The sequence below is a fragment of the Notolabrus celidotus genome, chromosome 22, assembly GCF_009762535.1.
Source record: "Notolabrus celidotus isolate fNotCel1 chromosome 22, fNotCel1.pri, whole genome shotgun sequence".
In the NCBI taxonomy this organism is placed as follows: Eukaryota; Metazoa; Chordata; class Actinopteri; order Labriformes; family Labridae; genus Notolabrus; species Notolabrus celidotus.
The window spans coordinates 14,996,697-15,007,994 of NC_048293.1; the positions used below are offsets into that span (position 1 = coordinate 14,996,697).

Genomic DNA, 11,298 nt, shown 5'->3' on the forward strand with positions numbered 1-11,298 from the left:
AAACTATGCTACGCAAATAGATGCAAAACAACAATGCCCACACACCTGACATGACCCCCAACAAGATACACACAACCCCACCTGTGTGGAAAAACAACCCACCTGAGCGAGAAGGGAAAAGCAGCATCAGGACCATATGGTGAAAGTCCTTATAAGGAGCTAGGGATGGCACCACGCCCACCCTCAGGTCCTCTGAGGTATCAGCTGTGCAACATGGGCCAGACCTTAGCGGGGGAGCATCTCGAAGGTGTGCGTTCTAATACAAGGACTTCCAGTGACAAGAGGGGCCAGACACGTTTGGTGTGCTTCAACAGTCTTGTTATGTAATCATGCGATCAAACAAAAAAGTGCTGATGACTGAGCGTTCAGGGATGTTTTTCTGCTCTGATGGCTGTCAGCGGGCTGCCGTGTCTGCTCCTGGTTTCTCGGGATAAGCTCGGGAATGGAGAGAGAGATTCCTCGCAGGTAGCAGAGATTCAGAGCAGCTTTAGCAGATAAACTGTGAAACGAGAGAGCGCAGAATACCGAGCTGTCTGGATAATCCTGCTATGAAGGGTGCATTCCTCCAGAGACTCACTGCTGAGGCCTTTAGCATTCGGCGGGCCAAATGTTTTCCCCGTCTGTGAACCTCTGAGTGCAATCGATAGTAATTATCATTACGTCCACCATCCTCAAAGGCTTGTCAGGGCATGGTGTGAAAACATAACAAGACGTGCAATTTGGCCATCAAACCAAATGATCAAGCCAAGAGAACTGTAATTGACAAATCAAAGGGAGGCTAAGTGCTACATTTTAACTTATGCAAGAGAGAGAAGTGGCTTCCAAGCCTATCAACTTACATTCCCCCACATTAAACACGGCAATCTGGCCGACTAATTTAAATTGATACATCAAAGGCTTGCCATGTTGGGTATACTCCAGATGAATTTCAAGGTCTTACAATTTACTATTTGAGAGAAACTGCCTTCAAGTATCTGTATTAACTCCAATATGTTTTCCATCTGAAAGTGATCGCACAAAGCAACGATTTGTTTGGAGGGGGAAAGTCTGCTTCACTCAGCGGATGCAAACCTAAAAATAAAGAGACGTTGAGGAGTTTTGTCACTTTAAGGGAAGTGTAAAACATGTTCAGGATGAAATTATGCTGAAAAAAAGACAACCTGGTGTTGCTGCATGAGAGAGCAGGCATGAACAGGTGTTCTGGTCAGTTCTGGCATTTCATCTGAGGGAGAGGTCTGGCCCCTGCAGGGATAATGGCATGACATCTACGTCTGTCATCTTTGTATGTTCAAAGCACCCAAAAAACCTGGGTGTTAGACCTGATAGAGGGGGTCCTGACCATCCAGAAACCCCAGGACCCTCTACGCCCTGTTCATCTTTTGCCCTCTCCTGTAACCCCTCACCAGGAAGTGTGTGCCAGCTGACCTGCAGCCAAAAGCTAAACCCCTGAGCAGATAATGACTAAAACCTTTTATGCTTATTTTTCAAATTGAAAGCGTAGATTATACTTTCATACTTAAGAGCTTATATGGTGTGACTGTGTGCTCTGGCTGGAGTCCTCACTACCCATCATCCCTTGTTGGGGGTTTGGAGGTCCTCATAATGACTTTTTACTTGACCGTAATCCAAAATTGGATCTAAATCCGCAGAGATTACAAACAGGGCTACAGTTAACATGCACACTGTGAGCCAAATATCGCCCAGACTGCATGGATATTTTCTGGCCTCAAAGTAACTGTCTGCAAATGTCTGGCCAAGAGCAGAGTCCAGTTGACTGATAACTCATCAGATGCATTAAGACTAAAGGGGGCGGTGGGATAGAACATAAAAAAAACTCAAAAGAGTTGTGATGTTCGACCTCTTCTCTCCGTCTCTTCTGCCCCATCTTGTACTGAAAAGGGTTTTCATTCACCTCTGAAAAGCAACAAGGCGTTTGGTCCAAGGCTGATGCAGTCTGGGCTGAGATCCAGTCCCCTGAGGAGCACTTCCTCCCGCCTGCCCTCCTGTATCAAGGCTGACCCTGTACCCTGACCTACTCCAGACCACCTGCCACCCAGCAGAGGTGGCCAAGCACACAGGAAGTAGACCCAGTACTGAGCACCTGGGAGCACGCACACACAACTTCATTTTTACCTCCTGTAACTGGGCTGTGCGGAGCGAAGAAATGACATCATATTCAACTGATTCCTTTCTGTAGGATATATGGCATGCTTGGAAATGCTCCAGTATGCATAAACACTGACAAAAAGGAAAAATGTTGACACTAAGCTGCCGCCAACAATGCAATGAGAAATTCCTTCAATCAGCAAAAAGGTGATGTGAAGTATTTCAGGATATAATCACACACAAAGAGGGAATGGTGAAATACTTCTTCTGCGATAGGGTCAGCAGCAGGCGAAACTGCAGGGTGGTAGACGCAATGAAGAGACGGTAAAGTGAACTCCTGATTGAATGAGGGGAGCGATGGTCGAAGAAAGAGGAGAAGGGAGGAGCAGAGGTAGGTAGCGATCGTGTCCCTCTCTCAGGCACAGGAGGCAAGAAGGGAGAGATAAGAAATCGTGCCATGTCAGGATTGGGAGCATGCTGAGCAGTGGTGTTGGTGGCGGGGAGAGGGACATGGGCGGCGAGTGGGGGTTGGAGGGCGCGATAATTGTGATATACATACACACGCACGCTCACAACGGGTGGCTGATGGGTAAACAGGCAGGGCAGGGAGGTGGGAGGGAAGAGGGCGGCTGGGCTCTGCTCCTGAATACTGAACAGAGGATCAGAGGCGACACTGCCGGTCTGACAGGACCCAAAATTACCGCTCTCTGCTCCAGATGGCATCGAGATGCAGAGAGTCAGTGAGGGAATGTTGAAAGACCTCCTCAGCTCCAAGAATGTCTTCTTTTTTTTTAAGAACTTCTGCTGTAACATTTGATGCATATGTAGTTTGACCCTTAAGGCTGCTGTGAGATTCTAAAGTACATCAACAAGTTCTGGAAAAAGACTCAAGAGCGTAAACTTTCTGTGCCTACCTGCAGACTGAAATGCAGAGTGCACCGCTGGCTGCAGCCCCCAGCAGACTGCTCATCAGGTTGACACTGTGGGCTGGAGAGAGGGAGGGCAGGAGCAGCATAGCCAGACGAGCTAGTAAGGTGAAGATTGGGTAACCTGGAGGATGGGCTACCTGAGAACAAAATATCAGAAGAGATTGAAAGCACACCCAGAGATTAAATCAGAATCATATCACAGCTTCAAGAGAATGGTGATTTAAAGCGTCATTCACAATCTGCTTTAGTAAACAGAATGCTTATTTGTTGAAAGAGTGGGAGTTGAAGTTTGCTTTGAAAAGACAAAAAAGGAGGATGAAAGTAAGAATAGAAAAGCTAGAATAGAAATAAAGGAGGTGACATCTATAAGAGTGTACAGGTGGTGTTAAGGAGCAGCATGGAGGTGTTATTTTTCTTACTAGGGGGAACTCTAGCTGCTCTTCCCCTCAGTGTGTGTAAGTAAAGGTATGCTGTAGATTTTCAGCTATGGAGTAGAGGAAAATGTGTGCTGCCTGCCATGACCGCAAACTGACTCCCTCCCTTCCTCCTCTCCCCCTCTTCCTCCCTCTTCTTACTTCTTTTTCCTCTGGCCTCTTCCCAAGGACAGTGCCGCTCCCCAGAGCCCCTGCTGGAGCACGTGGTGCTCGCCAGCACCAGCCCCCAAACCACCTCCGAGCCGCAGTCATTCTCGCCTGGGGGATCTAAGCAATCACAGCAATTAGCTACTAAGTCTCCTCCACCCAGATAAGGGCTCAGTCATTAAACACAGACTCATTCGCTGGCCCTGATAACACAAGCCACGCAGGCAGAGAGAAGGGGGCAGCTCTTCTGATGAACACAGAGCTGGGAGAGGTGACAGGCTGCCTGCATCACCGGTCACCTCAGACGCAGCAAAGGCTTTGGTTACACTCATTAAAAAACTTGACCCAAAACAGAGGGATGTGTCGCAGATAGAGCATGTAGGTTAAAGGAAGTCACGGAGCCATAAGGAACAAGTTATGTAGAGGGAAAAAGATAGCAACTCTGCAGACAGCTTGATGAGTGTGAGCGTCTACAGGAGCATCAGTTAAGAGAGTGTGTGGCCAACAGGAGTGGACAGACACAAGGCAAAAGGACAGCTGAGGGACAGAGGCAACAGGGAGCACGGGGAGGCAGAATTCTGGAGCTCTGGGGTTCAGAAAGGGGGGCCAGCAGCCAGGGGCCCGGGGACGGCCTGCGAGGCCCTGGGGAGGCCTGAAAAGCAGACAGGCAGGCCACACGGACTGCAGCACTAACGGCAGGATTACTGGCATAGTGACACCGAAACAGCCTCCCTAAAAGGATCACAGCGGCGTAATAAACTTTATTAAATAATAAAACTTATTATAACTGTTAACCCGATTTAGTTCATTCTTCGCGGCTTACACACACACAAAAAAAGAGGGGTGGATATAATAAGCCTTATACCGTACATAAGGCAAAGCCTACAAAAGCCATCGCCTTACCATTGACTTTAATTGGATTTGAAAAACGGGTTGCAAATTATAGCATTCTCTACTTGCAACTTAGTAAAATAAGTGTATAGAAAGGGAGAGGAAAAACCTGTGGACTGAAAGTAAATTAATCTGCTTTCTGCCCATGCTTAATTAAACTTCCTTAATGCTTATAAGAGTTAATGAGTGAATTGATTAAACAATACAGCTAATACTTACCCCCAGCTCACAAGCAGTGGTGATCAGCTCTCCTGTGGAAGAGAATAGGGGAGGAAATTAATGTAAACCCAATAATTATTATTAAGAGACAAGTCTGCTCCCAAAGTTTTCCCAAATCAAATACTTGCACTGGGGTTTTGCATTAATTTGCCAGGATCAAAACCTACAAATCTTCCCAGTGTGACATTTCCTAAGCGGCACGCTCATTCTCTTCATCTCTCGCTTCTCCCCTGATGCCTCCCTCCCTCCCTCTCTCTCTCTCTCCAGCACACAGATATAAACACACACACACAAACCATTAGACTCCCTCTCTGTCACACAAAGACACACATATGCTGATCTGAGAATAATGCGTTCAGTCCCATCCTCCCCAATGCATCAGGGTCCTTTCCTTTCCCCTTTCTTCTGCCGCTCTACGTGCCTCTCTGTTGCTCCCACACTCCCAGTGTCTCAATGTCTCCTTTAGTCCGTTGGGCACAAACAGAAAGGCAACGTTGGTGACAGTCACAGAATGAGGTAAGCTGTAAAAATAAGAGCCGGTTGCACAATTTCTTGACAAGCTCTGTGTGAGGCGCGGCACAAAGTGAAAAGAAAACCCCTAAAAGCTATTTGAGGAAGCTTTAATGTATCTGGGCACAAACCCATTTGTGCCAGAGTACACCCAGAGCGTTTCAAATTAGACTGATTTCTCACCCAATGTTTGCATCTCCCACTCATGAAAATTGAAATTTGGTTCAGATTAAATGACATTGATAAACGTTTGGGTTCAGGACTGCTCCCTCTACTGGTACTAAAAGGGTAGTCAATACAATTAAAAGAATGTCCTTGTATTCTCCATCAGCAATGACATGATAATAAGTCTGTCACCACTCATTCATTGCACACATGTGGTTTGTTGGTGAACTGACACAGAGCAGAGGAAGAAATGGATCAAAAGTTCACTTTTTTTCCACAGCAGCAGAGTAGTCGGTTATTTTCAATCAGAGCATCTTTAAGTGCTCTAAATATATTTAGAACTCAAAATAAACATTTTTCAGAGCAACAACATGAGCCCAGATTCAGCCCCAACAATTATAGAACAGAACGGCTGAATTTCAGATGGCATTGGCTGCATCACATATTCTGCAACCTTGCCGATACAGTGAATTATTATGCCTAAATTTCTGCCACATGAGGAGCCCTAACTCTTATCAGTCTAATGGACCATGAAGTCAGAACTCCTCCACCTGCTCAGCTTAAATGTTTTCACAGCTCCATTTCACCTGGCATGAGCCGCCAGCTACCTGCCATCATTTTACATCACACTTTCTCAGCCCTCATCGCTTTCTCAATTTCACTCATTTCCCCTCAGTAGCAGCAGCACACTTTTTACACCATTCAACGGAGAAAAACTCAAACTCATATTGAGCCAAAACATCTGAGTGCCACAGAGATGCAGTTCTGCAGCCCCAATGCTAAAAAAGGAAAATATTGACTCAACGGGGTAGCAGCACGGGTGCCAAGACTCTTTGTGATAGTGGAGCATGGGCACCCACACCAGTCTTCCCATAATCCCCATCATTTCCACACTCCACATTCCTAGACAACAGCGTACCCGCGGGGCTGTGCTCAAGCCTCTCCAGGGCACATCACACCTAAAGAGATTAGGACACAGAGACGGAGACCTGGAGAATTCAGAAGGGTGTTCAGCTGGCACTATCAGAGCGGGCATCCTGCACCGTCCCTAAACACTGTGGAGAAGGGGCTGGCCGTTTTTTCAAAGGCCTGCGTTCGCTAGGCAGCAGCACAACCAGCAGGGCTACTCAGCTACTCCAATTGCCTGCTCTCACCTCGTCTCTGCTCGCTCATATCTGGACGAGCTTTTCATACGCTTTCATTTTGCGAAATGTGCATTTCCGTCTCCACAGCGGCTTGCATGCCAGAGCAGTGCAAAGCTAACAAGCAGAGCCTTCATGCCCTAAAGACCACATTTACAAGTTTGTAACCTAGCTATCACTTCGAAACACTGTTTGTAATTGTGCAAGGCAGGCCTTCGTAAACTGCATTACAAGTATGTTGGAAAACATATGGACCTACAACATAGGAAGGGGTTGATTGAACATGTTAGGGTCCAATGTGGAGGCTTGTAACAGAGGAGTGCAAACTAAACTTATGTCTGCAAAAATAAAGTTGAATAGTGTTCACAGGTGCATTTCAAGAAGTTAGAGCATCGTGAAAAAGTTATCTTTTTTTGTACTTTAATCCAAAAGCTCTACATTCATAAATTCGCATATGCCTGACATGTAAAGGGAAATATTTCAGGACTTATGTTGTTTTTATTTTGATGATTTTGACTTACAGCTCATGAAAATCAGAAATCCAGTGTCTCAAGTTATTAGAATATTTTTTCACCAGAAAAAAATCAATCAAAAATGTACGGAAGAGGATTAGGGCCACTGGAAAAAAAAAAAAAAAAGGGTCAAACATTTTTTTTTTTTATTATTCTGAGAAAAAAGTCTTTAAGAAAAGACTTTAAAGTTAGAATTCTGAGATTAAAGTCAGAATTCTGACTTTTTTCTGAGAATTCTGACTTTATTCTCAGAATTCTGACTTTTTTCTCAGAATAATAATTAAAAAAAAAAAATGTTGACCCTTTTTTTTTTTTTTTCAGTGGCCCTAATCCTCTTCTGTAAAAATGAGTAAAACGTTGGTCCAAAAAAAAAAAAAATTTTAAACAAATATTTTTCAATCAAAATATATTTATCTAAAATAGAGGAGTGTCCGACGCCTGAAAAGTTTGTACACATCGACACTGAGTATTTGGGTTGGAGTTCCTGTCCCATGAATTATTGCATCAGTGCAGCGTGGCGTGGAGGTGATCGGCCTGTGGCGCTGCCGAGTTGTTACTGAAGCCCAGGTGGCTCTGATAGCGGTCTTCAGCCAATCTGTATTTTGTGTTGGGTGTTTCTCATCTTCCCCCCGACAAACATCTCACAGATTCCCTATGGAGCTGAGATCAGGCCAGTTGGCTGGTTAAAGGAATTTAGAGGCATTTTCATAGAGCTTGTCAGCAGATGAGGACAAACGTGTGCTAAGCTCTCCTGTTAGACGGGTGCATTGACTTTGGACTTAAACACAGAAGATGACATGGCACCCTAAATCATCACAGACTGCAGACACTTCCCTCTAGACTTCGAACACCTTGGATTCTGTGCCTCTCCACTCTTCCTCTCGACTCAAGGACCTTGATTTTCAAATGAAATGCAACCTTTATTTTCATCTGAAAAGAAGGCTCGGGACCACTGAGCGACAGTTCAGTTCTATTTCTCCTCGGAACAGGTAAGACTCTTCTGACGTCGTCTCTGGTTCAGAAATTGATTGATATTGGGAATGCTTCGTGGCCCTTGATGCGCTGACACCAGCCTTAGTCCACTTCCTGCGAAGCTCTCCAAGTTCTCAAATCAACTTTTCTTCACAGTCTCCATAAGGCTGCAGTCATCCCTTGCCTTTGCACATTTTCCACACTTTACCCTTCCAGTCAACTTTCCATTAATATGCTTCAATACAGCCCTCTGTGAACAGCCTGCCTTTTTCTGCAATGACTTTCTGTGGCTTAGCATTTTTAAGGAGGGTGATGATGATCATCTTCCGGACAAGTGTCAAGTTAGCAGTCCTCCTCATTACGGTCTGTGTTTGTACTGAACTGGACCGAGAGTTACATGACATCTATTTGTTAGAATAGTGATTTACTCAAGCTCGAAATAAAATGTTCTAATATTTTGAGGTATTCAAAGCTTGACCCGAAAAGACAACTGGACTTGGTAATAATTCTTGAAGATGTTTCACCTCTCCTCCAAATTGGATTATTATTGGATTTGATAATCATTTAAGTTTAGACTAAAGAAGAAATTAGTCCAGAATATATTACATTTTTACATCCTTAAACAGCTGTTGAAAAATATTGAAAATTTCCATGATATTCTAATTTGATGAGATGCACCAGTATATTACCAGCCAAGATAGTCCAATTATACTAATTGGGGTTGGATCAATGGTTAAATATTGGAGATAACTAAGATAATGTTAACTCAAATAAATTAATCTGAGAATGTCAGCTTTGATCTTTGCACTGGAGTAAGACTTGTTATTATTAGTTCCTCTTAAAAGCATTATTTGCATAGGAATCAGACAGAATGCTCTGTAGTCAGTGTCAATGGGGTTAGACCAGGGGTGTGGCCCGCTGGCCAAAACCAGCCAGCCAGAGGTTCCAATCCGGCCCATGGGATGACTTTGCAAAGTGAAAAAATGACAGAGAAGACATTAACTGCAATTTTTCAATAAATGTAATTGCTGTTTCAAATTTGTCCTAAAATCAAACGGCTGACAGAGGGCACCTGAACGGCGCTTGGGGACTTTTTTTCTCAAAGTGAGGAAAAAGATGTTTGCAGTTTGCATAATCCAGGGGAATTTCATCGACTTTTTGGACCCCTGCATACAACACTGTCCAGCTAGCAAACTGTTCATATTGAAGCTGGGGGGTCCATAATAGTCAACTTTACCTTCTTCATCATTATATATATATATTATATAATCTATCTGTTCTTTTGCAGTAAACATAACACACTGTGTGTCAGCTGAATGGGAAACCTGTATTGTTGGTGTGTTCACAGCAGGTTTCAGAGTTTGAAGAATATAACATTTGGCCCCACTTTGAGACTCAATTTGGTGAATTTTCATTCTAGTTCATTAAATGTGAACATTTTCAGAATGTACTTTTTTTGCACTAAAACAAAAAGGAAAAATGTTGAGTTTTCGTTATTTATAGGTTATTATGTTATGATTTTACTGGTCCAGCCCACTTCAGATCAACTGGGGCTGTATATGGCCCCTGAACTGAAATGAGTTTGAGACCCCTGGCATGGTTCCCACTCTTTTCCAGAGATCATTTTCCAGGACATTTCAAGGACATTTTCAGTGATGATCAAGCTGGTATGGCAGTATGTAGTTCCTAATTTAGTTCCTAAATAGTCTAATATGTTCATCTCAGTGGAAGTCTACATTGAAGACATGCAGTCTATGGCTATCAATGAAATCATCTCTTACATGCTTAAAAATTATGGCAAATTGATAATAGAATAACAGATGTACAGCACTTCACTTTATTAATGCAACCAAGCAACAATGATGGGCAACTCTGATCTCAGCTTTCTCTTTTCTCAAAAAGTATAAAAATAGCTAAGTAAAAAACAAAAGAGCCTGCAAAGGACTCAGGAAGCTGCCTTACTGAAACAAATAAATAATTATAATAATAATAATAATAATCAGAGGATCAGTGCATAAATTGACCTAAATAGATCTGAAAGACAAAAATGGCCACAAATGTTGAATGGGGATGTGTTTTTTTTAACCTTGTTAGATCACACACAGTCATGTTGGAATAATTTTCCAGGACAATCTGTGATTTTCCACGACATTTTACTTGTTCTCCCAATTTCAAGGTGTTTTCCAGTACTGGAAAACTGGTCAACTGTTTTCCAGTTTTTCCAGGACGCGTGGGAACCCTGCATGGGTTAGAGACTTAGAAATGTGTTATGAACTGGAAGATCTGACAAATAACAACAATCATTCATAATCTTAAAAAGAGAGATTTCTTAAATGATAATCTCATGGAACTAGGATATTTTGGTCTTGTTTGATCCTTTAATTGAGTGAACCAGATGTTGTTGAGAGGTGTAATCTGAAATGTACTTTGTCGAACTGTATTTGGAATTTAAAGCCATGTAAAACTGACCCTGCACAATCAGACACATCTATGACTCACAGCTATAGGTTGCTCATGTAAGTTTTTCTTAGTGCACCTGTACCTGCAGCACCTCGAGCAGTAACCTGTCATCTGCAGCAGGAACAACGCGCTGCATGATTGGCTTACCTGAAACACAACAAACCCACGTGACCAGAAGAGAAGCATTAGCTAGCTGGCTAGCACCAACCTGAGTCTCCACCGGGAACAGTCTTCTGCACACAGGGTACATACAGTGCGATGACACAAGCGACCGTAGCGCTTGTCAGTATCCAGCTTCTCCTCTGCTCCGGAAACATTTTCTTCCTAAATAAAAACCCAAAAGATTCCAAACAGCTGCTGATGTCGACTAACCAGCAAGCTAGCTCCCGTTAGCATCCGTTCATTTCAAAGGCTGGAGATTTGGAGTCGAGCTTTAACGAGCAGCTACACATCCCCCTGAACCCGGAGATACTCCACAGATACATTAAGTTCAATAACACAAAGTAATACCGAACTTAACGGGATAGTTTGTGCAGGTTTGCAGGTTCGCTAACTTGAATTGTTTCTCTTCCCGGGGAGATGCAACATGTTCTCGCCAGCTATCAACTCTCGCGAGACTTCCGGGTCATTGGCACTATTCTTTCAAGTTTCAAATGTCATATGTTGCTGGGATTTATCTCTCTTTAGTGTTGTTGCGGCAAGTGTAGCTTTTCTCAAAGCTGTGTTGCCTGTATCCTTGCTTCCTGGCTCTTGGTGACTCAGGCTTCACAATGAAAGGCTCAGATTCCTCTCATCACCTCCTTTTACACGA

The 11,298-nt window shown here is 43.7% G+C and overlaps 1 protein-coding gene across 1 annotated transcript in view; it reads right to left on the bottom strand.

Moving 5' to 3' along the window:
- The window catches only part of tmem260 (transmembrane protein 260), a 60,258-nt gene extending 48,960 nt beyond the window's left edge, over positions 1-11,298 (bottom strand). The window contains exons 1-3 of the mRNA XM_034675121.1: positions 10,696-11,298; positions 4,727-4,758; positions 3,021-3,172 (exon numbers count right to left, since the gene is read on the bottom strand). Coding sequence (XP_034531012.1) covers positions 3,021-3,172; positions 4,727-4,758; positions 10,696-10,804 — 293 coding nt within the window. The 5' untranslated portion in view covers positions 10,805-11,298. The remainder of the gene's footprint in view (positions 1-3,020; positions 3,173-4,726; positions 4,759-10,695) is intronic.